This window comes from Rana temporaria, chromosome 2 (assembly GCF_905171775.1).
Source record: "Rana temporaria chromosome 2, aRanTem1.1, whole genome shotgun sequence".
In the NCBI taxonomy this organism is placed as follows: Eukaryota; Metazoa; Chordata; class Amphibia; order Anura; family Ranidae; genus Rana; species Rana temporaria.
Window position 1 is genome coordinate 339620183 of NC_053490.1, and position 21335 is coordinate 339641517.

The following is a 21335-nucleotide window of genomic DNA, read 5'->3' on the forward strand; positions in this document are numbered from 1 at the left end:
CTGTCACAGAGGTTATACATCTTGACCCCATATCTGGCACGCTTGCTGGGAAGATACTATTTGAATGACAGGCGTCCAGAAAACATAATCAGAATCTCATCAACACAGACTACTTGATCGGGAGTAAACAAGGCTGCAAACTGTTGGTTGAAGTGGTGTATGAGGGGCCGAATTTTGTAGAGCCAATCGTATCCAGGTTCACCCCGAGGGCAACAGAGTTCATTGTCATTAAAATTCATGAAACGCAAGATCTACTCGTATCGTGTCATGGAGGCTGAGAATATGACCACAACTCACTTTTTTTAGTTATGCCCATGAGGCTGGATAGGCCCAGAAAGGTCTTAAATTTTGAAACCGTACTAGGTCTCCAATCTCTGGCAAGGGTCAACTAGGGATTAGAAGGGATGAATTGCCCAGCATACAAATTGCTTTGGTCCACAATAGATCTATAGATGATTTCCGTGAAAACCAGTGAATAAAAATCAAGTGATGTAAAATCAACTGTTTCCACCTGAATTCTGGGTTGGCACCAGCTTGAACTACACTTATGGGACTCGCCACGTCACTAAGTGTTAATGCAGTGCTGGAAGTACGATCAGGATGTACTAGGCTGCTGGTGATTGTCAGTTCATCAGATGGATGAGTGGCACTAGTACTGGCTTTTCTGCTACATACGAGAGCCCTACGGTTCTTGTACCTCAACAACAGAAGAACGGGGTCGGGTACACCTGACCCTAGCAGGGACCACTACTCCATCGTCAGAGCTATCTGTCAGGGTGCCGCTGCTGTCTACAGGATCGTATTCTGATCCTGAATCGGGTGACTTCCTCTTCACTCTCATCTGTCATGCTCAGAAACGTGTACGCCTCTTCATTAGTGTACCTTCGATTGGACATTTTGGCCTCTAAATTTACAGGTACAACTAGTGCAACTCACAGGCAAAAAAAGCACCGGATTGTCAGAGCCCGCTTCAAATCGCTACCAAAAAAAAAAACCTGTTAGCGTTCACAGGGATTAGGCCTGAATGCTGCAGTTATGTGTTTTGTAGGTGACAGTAATCGATTGATACTGCACTTGGGTGGGTGGGGCGGAGGCGCTCAACGCAGGTGCTAGCTGGTATTTGGGCTGATCCCGCTAAAGCTGTGTTTTTGGGAACCCTAAACTATTGGGGACGCTAGTATAGATCTGATCAAAGATATTGATCCGTTCAGACACTATACTACTAGGTGAGGTGTATGGTGCGTGCGTGGGTGTTAGTGCTACTGGCACTAATCTGACCCTGACACTAAAACCTAACTGATGTCACCCACCGGGTGATCAGGGGGTTAAACCTTTATTGGGCAATATACAGCGGGTACCCAGATGCTATAAAAAAAAAAACAACATCACCCGTAACACTAATACTGTTAGGATTAAGTTCACCTGCTGGTGGCACTATCCTGCTCTGGGCTGTTTGCTGCAGTTCCAGTGTCCACCAGCAGGTGTCTCCCAGAAGCCAGCAGGTTCTGATCAGCCCGGACTATGCCAAATCTCTACTTGCTGTCAAACTGGTCACTGATTGGGTTAACCACTTAAGGTCCTGCTCATGTATATGTACGTTGGTTTTTTAAAGATGGATATCTCGGTAACGGCAGCAGCTGCTGCCACAACCGAGGTATCCATCTTTAGCATGAGCGGTCCTGAAAACGATAACGGTGGTCTCCGCAGCGGATTCGCCGTTTTAGGTGGCGGGAGGGGGGCACCCTCTGCAGCTTACCGGAGCCATCGGTAGCGGCGGAGGTGATCAGGTCCTTTAGCCTGCTGTGTGGGGATGCGAGGGAGGGCAAGATGGCCCCCACCCGTCCCCATAGCCTAGCAGGGCAGAAGTGACGTCAAAACGTCAGTCCCGCCCATGCGTCTTAAAGGCACATGACAAAATTTCAATTTTTTTTTTTTTGCATTTAAGTCTAAATATGAGATCTGAGGTCTTTTTGACCCCAGATCTCATATTTAAGAGGACCTATCATGCTTTTTTCTATTACAAGGGATGTTTACATTCCTTGTAATACGAATAAAAGTGATAAAACATTTTTTTCAGTGTAAAAAATAATAAAATAAATAAAAATAAATAAGAAAACAAAAAAATTTATTTTTTTAAAGCGCCCCGTTCCGACGAGCTTGCGCGCAGAAGCGAACGCATACGTGAGTAGCGCCTGCATATGAAAACGGTGTTCAATCTACACAAGTGAGGTATCACCGCGATCGCTAGAGCGAGTGCAATAATTCTAGCCCTAGACCTACTCTGTAGCTCAAAAGATGCAACCTATAGAATTTTTTAAACGTCGCCTATGGAGATTTTTAAGGGTAAAAGTTTGACGCCATGCCACGAGCGGGCGCAATTTTTAAGCGTGACATGTTGGGTATCATTTTACTTGGCGTAGCATTATCTTTCACAATATATAAAAAAATTGGGCCAAATTTATTGTTGTCTTATTTTTTAATTAAAAAAAGTGAATTTTTTCCAAAAAAAGTGCGCTTGTAAGACCGTTGCGCAAATACGGTGTGACAAAAAGTATTGCAATGACCGCCATTTTATTATCTAGGGTCTTAGAAAAAATATATATATATATATATATATATATATATATATATATATATATATATATAATGTTAGGTGGTTTGAAGTAATTTTCTAGCAAAAAAAAATGTTTTAGTCTTGTAAACAGCAAATCTGAAAAACACCTAAGGTCCTTAAGTGGTTAAATACCAACCTAATGATGTGTCTGAGGCTTCTAAAAATCCAGTGTTATGTGGCCTTGTGGGTTGTCTGGGTGGGTCAAGATCCCTATATTTGCTCATCCCGAGTTCTTTTTGCAGCCAGAGGATCCTGTTGTGCCAAAGCCAGGTTGTCCAGATCTCTTTAAACTTGAGAGCCAAATCTACTGTTACAGCCCCGGTAGTAGAGGTCCCATGGGAAAGGACAGTGTTCTATTTGAGCTTTGTCCTGACCCAGGGGTCATCTCTGCAATCCCTGGTGCATTTGGGGACCAGAGTGGGGTAACCTATGCGCTGGGTAGACCCGAGGGACAGGTACAGTGCAGAGGGAAAGAATGCCCAGTTGTGAAGGAATGCCCTGGCATCGGGGTACCTGCACGGACCAGGGACTTTGGCATTGGGCGGTCGGGTGTCCTTTGGTGTCCCAGCATTGGGACACAGGCTGCTTTTAAGAATATACCTTTGGTGTTGCGCCTCCTTAGGGATCTGACCAGCAGAGAACCCAGACAGTTTTGGGACCCCGGCGGCGGCGGTTATCACCAGGCCTTCAGACATGGACAGTGGAGTGCTCAGTCAGTTTTCTGATCCTGGTGGTGGGGCCCTATGGAGCATCCAGAGGCCGCTCCTTAAAGGATCACTAAAGGAATTTTTTTTTTTTAGCTAAATAGCTTCCTTTACCTTACTGCAGTACTGGTTTTATGTCCTCATTGTTCGTTTTTGCTTTGAAGATGCTGTACTTCTGCTGTGATCTCCACACTTCCTGCTTTTATGGCTCCTTATGAAAAATCTCATGGCAGCTTTTCAGTGTGGTCCAAGCTGTGTGTCTAAAACTCCTCAGAACCAATCAGATTCATTTTAAAAAACAAAACACTGCCCTGGATTTGTTTGTTTTTGTTCTCTGGGTCTCTTTACTTCACAGAAACATGAAACCAGTTTAAAAACGAAAGTGAAACTGCAGGCACATTATATGATTGAATTTAATCTATTTTTAATCATTTTTAAAAGGAATCAGTTAACTTTTTTGTCTCTATACCCTCTAAACTGTCATTTCAGCAAAAAAATGTTTTTCCTTTAGTGACCCTTTAAGGGGGGGAATCTGTTAGGATTAAGTTCACCTGCTGGTGGCACTATCCTGCTCTGGGCTGTTTGCTGCAGTTCCAGTGTCCACCAGCAGGTGTCTCCCAGAAGCCAGCAGGTTCTGATCAGCCACACCTGGCTCCAGCTGCCAGGTGGATATTTAAGGCTGCTCCTCCCTTCCCCCAGTGCGTCACAATTCTGGTCCTTTCCTGTCTGCCTGCAACCAGCTTGTGCCTGATAACCTGCCCTTGTCCTGATCCATCCTGCACCCTTCTTGCCTTGTCCCCAGCCGTGTCCTTTTCCTTGCATCCATGTTGCCTTTTCCCTTATGTTGTAGATATTGTATATAGATAGCTGTTAGGTTTATTATTTGTTCTTGTTTGCTGGAGTGGTTTATGTTTTCACTGGTTGCTGTGTATGTTTATTGGTGTATGTTCACTGTAAATAAATATCACTTTAATGAGAAATGCTTGTTTGGTCTCAGTTCCTCTGTATAGCTACGTGTCTGGTGGTCTTAGACGCTGAACCTGACAAATACAGTGATCACTGGTGACATGGGGTGAAAGGGTTAACTAGGGGGCAATCAGGGGTTAAAACCTTTATTAGTTAATATACGGGGGCACCCTGACGCTATAAAAACCCAACTGCGAAACTAGCTAACTAGCATCACCCGTGACACGAATACAGCAATCAGTATATAGATCTATACACTATATTATTGACAGGGGTGACAGGGTTAACTGGAGGGTAAACAAGGGGTTAAACCTTTATTAGGGGGGTTTAGGGGGTACCCTAGACCTACTACGAACTGCCCTAAAGCCGATTAGTGTCACAAATGAAACCAGTACAGTGATCAGTGAAAAATCTGACAACTGCACTTGGCGACACTGACAGGAATTGAAGGGATTAACTGGGGGGTTGCGATGGGGAGAGGTGATCTGGGGGTAACAAGTGTGCCTACTTGTACTGGTGTTAGTGTAGTATTAAAGTTAGATGTCCTCTTTTTGGAACTAAAAAGAGTTCCACGAGGGAAAATGACATCACTTCAGCATTTTATTCGCCAAAACCGATCAGCAGGTCCAGGCCAGAAATCATTGGCCTGGACCTGAAGATTGATCAGTTCTGGAACGAATTTGATGGTGGCGAGAGCGTGCTGGGTATGGGATTTCGCGCAGGGGTGCCGTTGTGCCGCAGTATAAAGATGTGAGCTGGTTGGGAACCAGGTAAGCACAACAACGATGACTGAAAATCCCTTTAACCACTTATGGACCCCTTCACGCCAATATACGTCGGCAGAAGGGCACGGCTGGGCACAGGCACGTACCTGTACGTCGCCTTTAAGAGCCCAGCCATGGGTCGCGAGCGATTCGCCAGCGGCATGCTCGTGACCTGGTCCTGTTCTCTGTGACCGTGCGACCCGCGATCGGGTCACATAGAGGAAGAACAGGGAGATGTAGGTGTAAACAAACCTTCCCCGTTCTTCCTAGTGTGGCTGTCAGTGATCGTCTGTTCCCTGTGTTAGGGAATGACAATCAGTGATGTCACACACAGAGCCACGTCCCCCACAGTAAGAACACTCCCTAAGTACACACTTAACCCCTACAGCTCCCCCTCCTGGTTAACCCCTTCACTGCCAGTGCATTTTTATAGCTCTTTTCGCTGTAAAAACTACACTGGTCCCAAAAATGTGTCAAGAGTATCCGATGTGTCCGCCATAATGTCGCGGTCACGAAAAAAATCGCTGATCACCGCCATTAGTAGTAAAAAATAAAAAAGTATACATTTTGCACAAACCAATCAATAAACGCTTATTGTGATTTTTTTTTTTTTTTTACCAAAAATATGTAGAACACGTATCGGAATTTTTTTTTTTTTTATATATATATTTTTGGGGGATATTTATTATAGTAAAAAGTAAAAAATATTGCATTTTTTTTAAATTGTCGCTCTATTTTCGTTTATAGCGCAAAACAATAAGAACCGCAGAGGTGATCAAATACCACCAAAAGAAAGCTCTATTTGTGGGAAAAAAGGAAGCCTATTTTATTTGGGAGCCACGTCGCACAACCGTGCAATTGTCAGTTAAAGCGACGCAGTGCAGAATCGCAAAAAGGGGCCAGGTCCTTTACCTGCATATTGGTCCGGGTCTTAAGTGGTTAAAGCTCACCACACACACACACTACAATCCATGTGTACAATGACCTTTTAATCTACCAAGAACAATGTAGTGCCATGGCCTGCCTGGATACAAATTGATGGAATAGATTAGCTAGGCTTATTTTACATAGTCTTGGTAAATCTAAAGTTGTTTGTATAAAGATTGTATGGTCTAACGTGACCTTTAGAAGTAGTTTTAGATTTCACTTACTAAAAGAAGGTAATAAAAAGAAAAGAAAAAAGTATGCTTTAACTCTGTATACTTACTTTCACACTGTGGAATTGCGGGTAACCACTGACCATCACTTTTGCATGAGATTGAGCTTGATCCCTTCAGAACGAAGCCTTCATCACATTCAAACGATATAACCGAATCCAATGTATATGGGCCAGTTAACCCTGACAGATTTCTTGCATTTTTAACATTTGGATTAGGGCAATTTACAGCTAAAGATTAGGAGAAAAAAAATAAAGATTAATCACTGGAGGTAGCAGATAAATGGTGACATTCTGCAGCACTACATTACAATATTTTCCAATTATCACAAAAAAAAAAAAAACTATAAGAATCACTAATTATGTATGCAAAACAGTAAAGTCCAGGTTTTTGATCAGGTTTCATGCTGTACCCATATAGGGTGTAACATGAAGCACATACATACACACAATGCCCCAAACAGCCCTCCACCTCCCTCCTCTACCTGAGGCTCCATTCACATTTATCATGAGTAATGGATATAGTAATTTTAACAGGGGTTTCCTGAGACCAGAATTATTTCAAGGGTTCCTCTGTGTTGCAAAGGTTGAGAAGATCTGCACTAGAGAATACAATATTGGTAGTTTAATTTTATTTTATTTTTTTGCCACGCGATATTACTCCAACAGTTTAGGAAATGCAAAATTTCAGTTAAAAATACACTAAAGTTATTTATAGAACAAGAAAACACAATTACCCAAGTTTTTTCGTAAAACTGTGTGTGCCCATGAAACAGCGACAACTTCAGTACATTATAATTTCCATTGGCAATGCTTTAAAAGCCCCTACGGGTCATCAGTTTAGAGTTAACAGTGAATATAAGGGGCCTAGAATTATTTCTTTCACTCATGATATGTAACATGTATAGCACAATCAAAGTTTTCACACGTGTGTGGAAATTTAGATGCTTGGCTGTAACTTTTACACTTTTTTTTAATAAACTTTGAGGGTGTTTGGAAGTGATCCAACAACAGCTGTGCAGCTGCTGGATCACTTCCATCTGATGGCAGATAGGCGGCTTGTCAGATATAAATACACGCTCACTGGCTGCAGTCACTGGAAGTATGTGTAAATCCCCGGAAGCCACTGCTGTAGTATCTAGTAGCAGGGTTAATGTTGATAAGGGCAAAGTTAGCATTTGGAAGCTAAAAATAGGATTTTTGTACTCACCGTAAAATCCATTTCTTTGAGTTCATGGACGGACACAGAATCATTTGACCTTAGGGTATTATATCCTTTCTTCCAGGAGAGACTAGGCAGAAAACAGCACTTTAAGTGTTAAAACACTTTCCTCAGTACAGCTCCTCCCAGGGGGCGTGGTCCCTCGGGTATAACCCACTCTCTGACTCAGCAGCTCCAGTTCGTAACAAGCAGTACAAACAAAAGAAGGGGTGCTGTGTCCGTCCATGAACTCCGAGAAATGGATTTTACGGTGAGTACAAAAATCCTATTTTCTCTTCCGTTCATGGACGGACACAGCAGCATTTGACCTTAGGGACGTCCCCAAGCAGTGTCAAAAAAATTGGAGGGGTGGGAAAACAACACAGCAAACCAAACCAAGCTACACCCCAAACAAAACCAGTTTCTCAACGGAGGAACTCCAACCTTAAAGGATCACTAAAAGGAAAAACATTTTTTTGCTGAAATGACTGTTTACAGGGTATAGAGACATAATAGTTAACTGATTCCTTTTAAAAACGATTAAAAATAGATAAAAATCAATCATATAATGTGCCTCTTAGGCCCCGTACAGACGAGCGGACAGTCCGATGAAAACGGTCCGCCGGACCGTTTTCATTGGACATGTCCACGCTGAGATTTCGGTCTGATGGCTTGTACACACTATCAAACCGAAATCCCTGCAGACAGACAGCGCGGTGACGTGGCGGTGACGTTGACGCCGCCACGTCACCAAACCAGGAAGTAAAATACTTCCACGCATGCGTCGAATCCATTTGACGCATGCGGCAGATATCTGTCCGCTGGTTAGTTGTACTAACCAGCGGACATGTCCGCCGGACAGCTTTCCAGCAGACATGTTTCTTAGCATGCTAGGAAACATTTGTCCGCCGGATATCTGTCCGCTAGCCTGTACACACGATCAGATCTGTCCGCTGACACTGGTCCGCGGACCAGTTTCAGCGGACAGATCCGGTCGTGTGTACAAGGCCTCAGATGCAAAAACTAAACTGAAAGTAGTTTAGTCTTTGCATGTTATTTTATGCCTCTGTACTGGACAGTGCCATAGAGAGTCATGGCTAGGAAAACAAAACTAAACTCTCCCATGACGTTTTTCATACGGAGCCAGACAACCAGGAAGTGTCCAGAACAGAGCAGTTTTACGGCAACATCAGAGCAAAAACGAGCAATGAGGACATGAAACCAGGACTGCAGTAAGGTAAAGGAAGCTATTTAGCTAAAAAAAAAATTCCTTTAGTGACCCTTTAAACTGCCGCCTGTAACACCTTGCGGCCGAAGGAGGCATCCGAAGATGCACTCACATCCACCTTGTAAAATTTTGAGAAGGTGCGGATTGACTACCAGGTCGCTGCCTTACACACCTGTACCACAGACGCTTGATGACGGAAAGCCCAAGAGGCACCGATCGCCCTGGTCGAATGCGCCGTAACCTGAAAGGGAGGCGCCCGCCCCTTCAGGGCATAGGCCTGAAGCACAACCTGTCTGATCCACCTAGAAAGACCGCCAGACCTTTTTTAGGACCAGACACCGACACGAACAGTGAGTCAGACTTCCGGAACGGAGCCGTAGCAGATAAGTACACCCGTAGGGCCCGAACCACATCCAGGGAATGCAAAGTGGCCTCCTTCTGGTTTTCAGGACATAAGGATGGTAACACAATGTCCTCATTAATGTGAAAAGCCGAAACAACCTTTGGGAGAAAAGACGGCTGTGGCCGCAGCACCACCTTATCCTTGTGGATGACCAAGTAGGGAGCCTTGCAGGACAAGGCCGCCAGTTCAGACACCCGTCTGACTGAGGTAATTGCTACCAGAAAAAACACCTTCTGTGATAGAGTCAACAAAGGGATCTTTCGAAAGTCCTCAAAGGGAGCGTCTTGAAGCACAGAGAGGACTAAATTCAGGTCCCATGGGGGCAGTGGAGGACGCACAGGAGGGGCCACATGCCAGACCCCCTGCACAAACGTACGCACCAGGGACTGCGCCGCCAAGGGTCGCTGAAAGTAAACAGCTAGAGCAGAAATCTGACTCTTAACCGTACTTAAGACGAGAGCCTGATCCACTCCACGCTGTAAGAACAGCAAAATCCGGGACACCACGTATGTACGGGGGTGCCATTTCATCTCTTCACACATAGAGATGTAGGCCTTCCACGTACGATGGTAAATCTTTTGTGAAGTAGACTTCCGTGCACGCAGCATGTAGAGATCACCGAGCCTGACAGGCCACGGTCCTTCAGTACCTGCCTCTCAACAGCCACGCCGTTAAAGCCAGCGACTGTAAAGCAGGGTGGAAGATCGGACCCTGCAACAGAAGATCTTCTCTCAGGGGTAGACGCCGAGGGACGTCTGCCACCAGACGCACCAGGTCCGCGTACCCGGAGCGGCGCGGCCAATCCGTGGCGATCAGGATTGTTGGAAATTCCCTCGGCTTCCACTCTGCGCAGCAGGCGAGGAAAAAGCTTCAGAGGAGGGAAGGCGTAGATTAGGCGATAGTGACCCCAAGGTGCCACCAACGCGTCCGCCCACGGGTCCTTTGACCTGGCCACGAACCGTGATACCTTCCGATTGAGACGGGACGCCAGGAGGTCCACATCTGGAGTGCCCCACTTTCGGCACAGACTCTGAAACACCTCCAGGTGAAGTGACCACTCTCCTTGGTCTAGTGTTTGGCGACTTAGGTAGTCGGCTTGCCAATTCTGTACTCCTGGAATGTACACGGCTGACAGAGCCGGAACGGACCTTTTGGCCCACCGAAGGTTGTGCGCGACTTCCATCGCTGCAGCTGAGCTCCGTGTGCCTCCCTGATGATTGACGTACGCCACGGTCGTGGCGTTGTCGGACTGGATCCTGACCGGACGGTCCTGCAGATCCAGGGACCACCTGGCAAGGCACAACTTGATTGCTCTGAGCTCCAGTACATTGATTGGAAGGCGGGACTCCTCCTGAGTCCAGCGCCCCTGGGCTGACTGGGTGCCCCAAACACCCCCCCAACCAGAGAGGCTGGCATCCGTCGTGACCACCAGAAACGACTTCCCGATCCGAAGCACCGGAGACGTCAGCCACCACACCAGGGAGGACTTGACCAGTTGACTCATCCGAATCCGGTAATCCAGAGACAAAGGGAGCTTGTCCCATCGTGACAGAATTTCCTTCTGTAGCACCCGAGTGTGGAATTGGGCATACGGGACTGCCTCGAAAGAGGCCACCATCAGACCCAGAACCCTCATGCAGAATCGTCGCGTCCGCCCATGGGTCCTTTGACCTGGCCACGAACCGTGACACCTTCCGATTGAGACAGGACGCCAGGAGGTCCATGTCTGGAGTGCCCCACTTTCGGCACAGACTCTGAAACACCACCAGCCATACCACCTTGCCAGGGCAAGGGGCCACTACTTACCCGTCCTGCGACACCGGCTGGAGGCATTCCGGACAGAACCAACATCCGCTAAACAGCATGGCTGTCGGCCAGACACACTGTGACAAAGCCATAGAGACCGGTCATATGTGTGCCCTGGAACGTGTAGTTCCCCGGCCACCCCTGGAGCAACGGGGCATGTCGTGGACAACCCAGAGCTGAGCTGAGGGCCGGCACACGCTCGATGGCCGAGCATGGGGGGACTGCAAGGATCAAGATCCAGCCTGTCACCCAGTCGGGAGTTGATAGTAGAATCTCAGGATTCAAAAATGCAGGAACAAAACAAAATAAAAGCGAAAAAAAAAAAATCGCAAAAAATTCCAGAGTACATGGACTCCAGAAGGCCATGTCTACTCCTGATGCTAGGCAGAAAAAAACTGGAGCTGCTGAGTCAGAGAGTGGGTTATACCCGAGGGACCACGCCCCCTGGGAGGAGCTGTACTGAGGAAAGTGTTTTAACACTTAAAGTGCTGTTTTCTGCCTAGTCTCTCCTGGAAGGAAGGATATAATACCCTAAGGTCAAATGCTGCTGTGTCCGTCCATGAACAGAAGAGAAAACATACATGCATCATACATTCTAGGAGGAGTATAACTGTGTGAGTTGATGGGCGATAAAGATCTGGGTGCCCTGATAAATCATAGACTTAATTAGCATGCGGTGGGCATGTGCGGATGCGGTTCAGAGCAATGCTTTTGACTAGAGCTCTCCATATAGCCTGCTGTTTACAGGTTATTTAGCAGCCTGTTTCCATTTCTCAATAGGTAAAAACAGGGGGACAGGTGCCCTAAAGACGGGGACCACTTCACTACCAACTACACCAGATCCTTTGGGCATAAAAGCCTATTTCAATCTAACCGCAGGTTTGGATGCTCTTAATGGGGACAAGATGGTGTCTGACCCTTCAGTGTGCAGAGCCACCCTCCCCCAGATGAGGGACTCACTCAGCCTGCAGACCGCCCAAATGAATCTTATAAACTAAACCACACTCCGGCACAAAAACACTCCCTCCGAAGATGAACACTGCCATGTTAAGGAGATCCGATTCAGAAACCCCATGCCACCTACCAGAACCTCACACAGACCGTTCACACCAAGACTACGGTAGAATACCATATCGTGTAGGTACCCCTGTTGTCAGAAGGGGACCACCAGTCACTCATGCCTCCCTCAAGTGAGCCTAGTGAAGGACTTACCTGTAGAATATGTATAGTGTAATATTATAATATATATATATATGATTTTATTTTTTATATACACACACACACAGTATAAATTATACATACATTTTCCTAAATATGTACATGCATAGACAGGTACCAGTCCATTTTCACATTAAAAATGGAAGTCATCAAAAATTTTCGGACTATGTATGCTAGTTCTATTCAAAAGGCCAACACAAACTGTAATGTTAATTAGTCAAATGGGAAATTGTTTAATGTTCTAGGAAACAAGGGTTGTAAACACTACAGCTTGCCTAAAGCTAGGCATGGATAGGTAGAATTTTGAACAAAAAATCTTACAAAAAATAAAATAAAAAATGGATGAAATTTATTTTCTTGATCAAACTAATTATTATGAGAGCTTTAAAGGGGTTGTAAAGGTAAAAGTTGTTTTACCTTAATGCATCCTATGCATTAACATGTTTGTTATTTAAAAAAAAAAATGTTGTGCCTTTAGTGTTTCTTTAACAGAAGAACCAATTAAAAAAAACAGGCATGATAGTACATCTTTATATTTTAAGTAGGGAGAATACAACCCCTCCTCCCCTTCCCCAGCGTCCAAGGAATGCAACGCAGCCTCTTTTGGATGTGACGGTCAAGGACACAAGGACGGAAGTACAATGTCCTCATTGAGAAGAAAAGCCGAAACAACCTTAGGAAGAAACGAAGGCTGCGGACGTAGCACCGCCTTATCCTTGTGGAGGATCAGATAAGGAGCATTGCAAGAGGAGTGATCCTCTTTCACCCCACGCTGAAGAAGTCCTGTCCACCGGGATGTAACGCGTACGACGGGGAGGGGCTACGCAGGACTTCACCCACGATCGCTTTCTCGTGTATTACGATCGGATACACTGTGTTTTATGCCTTTACTTCAGCACTCAGTTGAGAGTGCTTTTACATGCGAGTTGTTTTTTGTCTTATTATAATAAACGATCGTTTGGCTTCAGAGAGCACTAGAATTTCCTCTTCCTTTTTTACATGCCCTGAATGCTCCATCTTATTCGTTTATCTGGCTGCTGTTGTGAGATCTTGTCTCTACATACTGCTGACATCCCTGAGAACAGGAAGCTTGCTGTGCTATATTCATGCTGATTGACCCTTTGTTGGTCTGGGAATTAAGGTGAGAGGCCATCCTTTCCATATGGTGGAGGTTTCTTCTTTCCTGAACATCACTCCTGGATTGTGTATTTTTTGCACCTACCTTTACTGTTGGACTATTTATATTGCACCAGAGCACATTATGGACTTTCTTTCTATTTTATACTATAGTATTATTATGTAATTTTGCGCTGCACTATTTTCACTGTATATTTTATTGAGGTGTTTTTTGAATTTACCTTTAGTGCTGGCCTGCATATATATATTTTTTGTATATTTATTTAGTTGTGTGTTGTTTTCCAGCGCTGAATAATTTTCTATTTACTAAGGAGCATTGCAAGACAAGGCCGCCAGCTCAGAAACCCGTCTGACTGATGTAATAGCCAACAAAAAGGCAACTTTCTGAGAGAGTATCAATAAAGGAATCTCCCTAATGTTTTCAAACTGCGGTTTCTGAAGTACAGAGGGCCGGATTCAAGTTCCACGGAGGCACTGGAGGTCGCAACGGAGGGGCCACATGTCGAACCCTCTGAACAAACGTTCTCACCAGTGAGTGAGCCGCCAAGGGCCGTTGAAAGAAGACAGCCAAGGCTGAAATCTGCCCCTAATAGTACTTAAGGCAAGCTTTTGGTCCACTCCACGCTTTAAAAACAGCAGGATCCTGGAAACCAAGTATGCACGTGGACGCCACTTCAGCTCCTCACACAGAGATGTAGGCCTTCCAAGTATGATGATAGATCTTCCTAGAGGAAGACTTCCGCAACCCTCAGCATGGTAGAAATAACCAAATCCGACAGGCCTCAGTCCCTCAACACCTGGCTTTCAATAGTAATGCCGTTAAAGCCAGCGACTGTAAAGCAGGATGAAGTAAGGTCTTCTCGCATCGGTAGTCACCAAGGAACATACGCCACCAGACGTACTAGGTCAGCGTACCATGGACGCGGAGCCCAATCTGGAGCAATTAGGATCAACGGGATCCCCTCGGTCTGCACCCTGCGAAGTAGATGAGGGAGAAACTTTAGTGGGGGAAAGGCATAAATAAGCTGATTCTGTCCCCACAGAGCCACCAACACGTCTGTCGCATCTGCCCAGGGGTCTTTGGACCTGGCCACAAACCTCAACACCTTCTGATTGAGTCGCGCAAAGCCAGGAGGTCCATGTGCCCCATATTTTGCAAACAAGTTAAAAAACATCCGGGTGTAGCGACCACTCTCCTTGGTCCAGCATCTGGCGACTTAGGTAGTCCGCTTGCCAGTTTTCTACGCCCGGAATGTATACGGCCGACAGCGCCGGCACGCTCCATTCTGCCCATCGCAGAATGTGAGCGACCTCCGAAGCTGCAGCCGAGCTTCTTGCCCCCTTGATGGTTGACATATGCCACCACCGTGACGTTGTTCGACTGGATGCCCCTGAAGTCTCTGAGACCACGTGGAGAGGCAAATGCTTGATCGCCTTAAGTTCTAGCACATTGATCGGTAGGCAGGATTCTTCCTACGTCCAGCGACCCTGTGCCAACTGGACACCCCAAACACCCCCCCAACTGGTCAGGCTGGTGTCCAACGTGATCACCGTCCACTGTAGGGGGAAGGAACGACTTTCCGGACTGAAGGGCCGGAGATCTCAGCCACCAGACCAGGGAAGTCCTGACTAGATGGCCCACCTGGATCTAACAATCCAGGGACAGCGGAGACTTGTCCCATTTGGACAGGATCTCCTTCTGTAGGGCACGAGTGTGGAATTGAGCATACTGTACTGCCTCGAAGGAGGCTACCATGAGGCCCAGGACTCGCAATGAAAAATGCAGTGACGACCATCTGCCAGATGCCAGCAGCTTCACTGAAGAGTTTGCAATTTGTCCAAGGGGAGAAAAACTCTTGCCTCCAAGGAACCTAGAACCAAGCCCAGGTATTCCAGGCGTTAAGTCGGCACCAACACTGACTTCTGGAGGTTCAGAACCCAACCAAAGTCTTGAAGGGTCTGGGTGGCAATCGCCACATTCACCTCTAATTCTGAGCTTGAAGCAGCTCTCAGAAGAAGGTCGTCCAGGTAACCCACTATAGCGATACCTCGCTGTCTCAGAAAAAAGAGGGCGAGCACCTTGGTGAAAACTCTTGGTGCCGATGCCAGGCCAAAAGGGAGAACCACAAATTGGTAGTGGTCGTCCCTGACCGCAAAACGCAGAAACCTCTGATGTCTGACAAATATGAGGACATGCAAGTATACGTCCTTGATGTCCAAGGATGCCAGAAAATCCCCCGGATGGAGTGCCACGACTACAGAGCGCACTGATTACATCCTGAACTTCTGAACCTTCACAAAGCAGTTCAGGGCCTTGTGACCCCCTCCTTCTTTGGGACTACAAAACAGATTTAAATAAAACCCCTGAAACCTTTCCAGCAGATCCTGTACTGTCCCAAACAGGGCCACCCGACGAGTCGGAGGAAGCTAAAGGTTTGAGAGAAAAAATCTGTTTAGAGGGCAAGAGGGAAAATATCTTGTACCCTGAGGAAACTACTTTGCAAACCCACCGGTCGGAGAGCAGTGAAGACCACCGAGCTGCGAATGTGCGAAGATGACCCCCCACCCAAGGGGGCATGCGGTCGCAGGTTTGTTTGGCTTGCGAAACCAGGGGCGTTTTTGTCCTTCAGCAGGTGCCTTAACGGTCTGGGAGCTCTTACCTGCAGCTCCGGGCGGATGAAAAATCCACTTATGAGTGGAGAAGGAGGGCCCATGCCTACGACGTGGCTCCTTACCCTTCCTGGATTGCGGAAGCTGAGTACTCTTACCTCCTGTGGCATCCTTGATAATGTCATCCAGCGAGGCTCCAAAAAGCCCCTCACCCTTAAAGGGTAAATCAAGCAAGGCCTTCTTAGAAGCCTGGTCCGTGGACCAACATTTTAGCCAAATCAGGCGACACAGTACCACTGCAGAGACCGAGGCCCTGGACAGCAACAGAATCGAATCCAAAGAGTCTGAGACCCCAAGGCCCTAGCCACAGCTAGACGCATTGCTGACCCCACCACCGTCAACAGAGTAAACCACTGCCTCAGCCCTCCTGTCCGCAGGGTCTTTGAAAGCAGGAGCCCCCTCCACGGAAGCATGGTTACCTTGTTTATCCTGGACACCGGGGGGGGGGTCCACAATCGGTGAAGAAGTCAATTTTTCCAGGAAATCTTCCTCAATGGGATAATGAACCGCTATACACTTGGGGACCGAAAAAGTCCTCTGCGGACGTTCCCATTCCTTGTATAGAGGTTTGTCCAGATAAGAAACACAAGGAAACACCTTTTCAGTGTGGGTAGGCTTGCGGAACCCGAAAGGGACCGACATCTCTGCAGAGGTATCGGTCTTAGCCTCCAACTTAAGAGTATCCCGTCCCGCGGTGACAAGTGCTCCAACAAGTGCCCTATCGTGCTCTGACACGGATACGGAATCATCCTCACTGTCCGAATGGTCGTGGTCCACGTCTTCTGATACATCAGAACCCGTGTTGGGAGCAGTAGCTGGGCCCGAATCTGAGTCAAACATCCCCGGAAGATGGTGGGGGTGTTTTTAACCCCCCTTTTTCCTGCACACCGCAGCCACCCTGGTAACAAATGCCTCCAGGACTGCCGACATAGCCTCCATAGAAACAGCAGGTGCAGGAACACCAGTTGCTATCACAATTATGTCTGGGGAAGAAGCATCACCTTCGGACGCCATGCTGACCCACACGCCTGACCCTCGTAAGGACGCAAGCCAAGGCACACACAGCCCACCCTCCTAGCTGTTTTCAGATGCCAAGGGCCCCCCCCCAGAGGACTCACCACCCAAGCAGGCACTGCACCGCTGCCGTCTGCCCTGTCTCAACAGAGGAGCTCCCTGTACACAACCGCACGTGTCACGGTCTGCTTGCAGTGTGAGTCAGGCTGTTCACGCCATCCAGATATCAGAGAACACCGCTAGAGGCCAAAGCCCACAAGAAAATGGCCGCCAAACAGCCGCCCTGTAGGAAAACGCACGCCGCCTACAAGAAAATGGCCGCCGCTGTGAACACCACCACAGGGCGCACGGGGTACAGGAAAATGGCAACTGAAGGGAAAAAAACACAGTATAAGCTGTGGACACTGCCAAAATGGCGGCCGAGCAAGAAAACAATGAAAAGTAAAAATCACAGGCGGCGAACACCCTGGGGCACCCGAAAAGCGGAGGCCCCCCACACAACCAGACAGCATCCCTAAGAGAGCAGACCTGCAGTGCAGCACCCCACTAGTGAGAGGAGCCCCCCCAGGCGGACCCCCCGGTTATGCAGCAGGCCTAACTCAGAGAGCATAGGGAGAAGGGAGTGAAGAAAGGAAGGGTGGAAAAAAAATCGACCTCCCAGGGAATGTCCAGCCATTCCAACCTGCCGAGGCAGGGGAGGGCCCTACTTACCAGTCCTGCGTGACTTGCTGAAAGCATGCCTGACAGATCCACCTCCTGAGCAGTACAGGGGTAGCTGTCGGCCCAACACACTGTGACAGAGACAGTAATTAGCCCAGTCATATGAGTGCCCTGGAGCGAGTAGCTCACTGGCCACCCCTGGAGCAAACAGGGTCTTGTAGCTAAAGGCCTGCACACTCTCGATGGCCGAAACAAGAATCCAGGACATCCAGCCTGTTGCCCAGTCGACAGTTGATAGTAGATCTCAATAACAAAGCAGAAAAGAAAATAAAAAAAATAAAATCTTCAAGACCAAAGGGCACACAGGGAGCCAGGTCCTACTCCTATGCTAGGCAGAAAAAAAACTAAGCTGCTGCATGCAGGGAGAGGGGTTGTACCCAAAGAAACCGCCTCATGGACAGTACTGTACAGTTTAAAGTTGTATTAACACATTAATATGTTTCTGCCTAGTCATCTCCTAATAGAAGGCTAATACCCTACTGTCAAGAATATGCTGCTGTGTCCGTCCACGAACACAAGAGAAACAAAGTTACTTACCAGTAACATTCTTTCCCAGAGTCTTTCAGGACAGCCACCTGAGAGACCTTGGCTCCTCCCCTCTGCTGGAAACACTGCGTCAGCCCACCTTAAGTTTTCCTCCTACCCTGCTGGCTCCTCAGTTTTTTACAGCACCCCTGGTCCACTGGGGAGACATGAACATATGATACACAAAGTCGATAATACCACAGTTCCGTTTCAGGAAACCTTAAGCAATATATGCATTCAGGTGGGTACCAGTGCTGTCCTAAAAGACTCTGGGAAAGAATGTTACTGGTAAGTTTTCCCCATAATCGTCTTTCAGGACAGCCACCCGAGAGGATAACAGCTTATAAGCACTTGCGTCCAAAGGCTTGAGCCTTTGTAGGCAAGAGGTCCACCCTGCAGTATTTGACAAAGGTGGTGAAACTGGACCATGTTGCCGTTTTGCAGATCTGCTCTGGTGTTGCTCCAGCCCTCTCCACCTGGGACATTGCCATCACTCTCGTAGAGTGTACCCTAATACCCTCAGGGATCTGCATACCTTCCAAAGTATAGGCCTGGCCAATAACCACTCTAAGCCACCTGGCTATAGTACACGTTGATGCTCTTTGCCCTTTCTTGGCCCCTGAAAAAAAAAAAAAAGGAATCTGTCTTCCTAAAAGGTTCTGTCTGATCTAAATAATGAAAGGATGCACCTCCTTACATCCAACATTTGAAACTCAACTTCTTGCTTCCTGTAAGGATTTGCGCAAAAGGAAGGAAAAATAAAATCTTGGGGCTACTTTGGGAAAAAAGGCAGGATCCATTTTAAATACTATCTGGCCTGAAAAAAACCTGAAAGAAAGGAGGTCTGATTGATAGTGCCATCTCACCTACCCTCCAGGAGTTTGTGACCGCCACCAAAAAAATAGGATTTTCGTACTCACCGTAAAATCCTTTTCTCTGAGTCCATGGATGGACACAGCTCCTTAAATCTTGACAAGTGGGTTATGTTCCCTGTTTACAGGAGAGGACTAGGCAGAAACATGTTAGATAATTAAATAAATGTTACATTAACAGAGTTGAACAGACATAACCCTCCTCACTGCAGCATGCAGCCTCAGTTCGTAACAAGCAGTACAAACCTAAAAAGGAGGGGTGGGTGCTGTGTCCGTCCATGGACTCAGAGAAAAGGATTTTACGGTGAGTACAAAAAATCCTATTTTCTCTGAGTCCATGGATGGACACAGCTCCTTAAATCTTGACAAGTGGGATGTCCCCAAGCAGTGTCAAAAATGAGGGGTGGGGAGGGGGCGTGGCCAACCGCCGAGCTGCATGGACGTCTGATCTCTCAGCTCCTGCACTGACCGGAGCATTCTACAGCTACAACGCTAACCCGCGCTTATAAAATGCACCATCCGAACCAGCACACACTGGGGAATCCACCCGGAACCGCTTGTAAACGAAAGGATTACCGCCCGACGCGGAAAATTACCGATTTTTTCTCCTCACCTCACGGAGCTCAGAATCAAGATGGCGCCCACGACCGCTCGCCGTGAGGAGAGAGGTCTTACACTGACCTGCCTGAGGATGTGGACTTGTCTGTCCATCCACACTCATTCCTCCCTGATCCACCTTCGCCTCCTGGGCCATCCTCCACTACCACCAGTCCTGCTAAGGCGCGGATGCGTCTGGATCCCAGACCCCAGATCCATCCCCTCTGAGGTAAGGCCTGCACTGGACAGTCTCCCCTCACTAACCCCCATAGCTGCCTTCCCCACTACTGATCAGCCGGTCATGGACACCATGTTGAAAGACATGCTGATCTCCCTGCACAGCTCTCTGCACAATGATATTTCCACCATGTTCTCTGCTTTTAAATCTGAGATGGTTCATGTGAGCAATAGAGTAGGCCGCATCGAACACCAGCTAGGCGCCATGACCGTTACGGTCAATGACTTGGTGGATGCACACGACCATGCCAGGGATGAACACCAATGGGTGAGGGCCAAGATGGCGGACCTCGAGGACCGATCGAGGCGCAATAATGTGAAAATACATGGCATACCAGAAACGATCATTTAAAAATTATTTAATCGCTCCTGCCTGATCTCCCCCTGTGGAGACAATCAGAGACCGCATTCACCGGCTACCAAAACCTTCGCACCTGCCACCTGAAGTGCCCCGCGACACTCTCATGAGAATTCACTTCTACCATACCAAAGACATGCTCATGTCCAAGTCTAGGCGCCTGGGTCTGCTACCTGCACCCTACACGAAACTGCAGCTTTTCGCAGACATCTCCCAATACACCCGCCAGCAAAGAAGGCAGCTTCAGACCATTACTAAACCACTGAACAACCACAAGATCCCCTACCAGTGGGGGTTCCCGACCAAACTTCTGATCACCAAAAACAGGGTGAAACACAATGTTCACACAGTGGAGGAGGGCATCCAGCTTCTCAAAAAATGGCACATTATTCCTGGAGAATCCGCACCGCCTAAGGCGTCAGTTCCTGACAACCTGCACCCAAGTGCCATGGAATCTCACCCCAGTGTCGCTATATGACCATGTGGTTAGTGCACTCATTGCAATTTCTTTTGCTACGCACTACGGTCGGTGCCTGCTCATCGCAGTTGACACACAAACTTTACCCCCCCAAGTATTCAGTAGTCAATTTGATATACTACTGACCACGGTGTCCTCGTTACACCCAACAACGTTGCTGTTGTACTTCAGTTTACTGTTGACTTTCTACTTCTTTTAACTTTGGTTTCTTAATTTCTTCCTTTTCATCTTCCCTCCCTCCTAACTCCCGGAGAGCACCGATCTTCTGAGAGAGAATACTTCCTAAACTGTGACCCAACCTCACTCCACGTACCACCTTGCTTCGCCTTGACAACCCTCAACGAACTGTGAGTATTTACCTATCCACACTCGTCACACCTATCCAGCCGAAATGCCGAAATATTTGACCTTAAATGCAAAGGGCCTCAACCACCCCGTTAAGAGGGCGTCGCTGTGGAAAACGGCACGCACGTCTCTCTGTGACGTTCTCTGTGTGCAAGAAACACACTTTAAATCCACCGCAGAACTGACTTGTACAAATAAACAATTTCCAAATATCTTCAAAGCTTCTGGTCCTGAAAAGAAAAATGGAGTCCTGATCGCCATTAAAGACACTGTGTTGTTTACCCTCCACAACAGCATGGCGGACGTCAATGGCAGATACTTA

General features: G+C 47.4%; 1 protein-coding gene across 1 annotated transcript in view; it reads right to left on the minus strand.

Moving 5' to 3' along the window:
* LOC120928429 (C4b-binding protein alpha chain-like) overlaps positions 1-21335 on the minus strand; it is a 217912-nt gene that overhangs the window by 69990 nt on the left and 126587 nt on the right. Inside the window, exon 9 of the mRNA XM_040339535.1 lies at positions 6256-6435. Within this exon, the coding sequence (XP_040195469.1) occupies positions 6256-6435 (180 nt within the window). The remainder of the gene's footprint in view (positions 1-6255; positions 6436-21335) is intronic.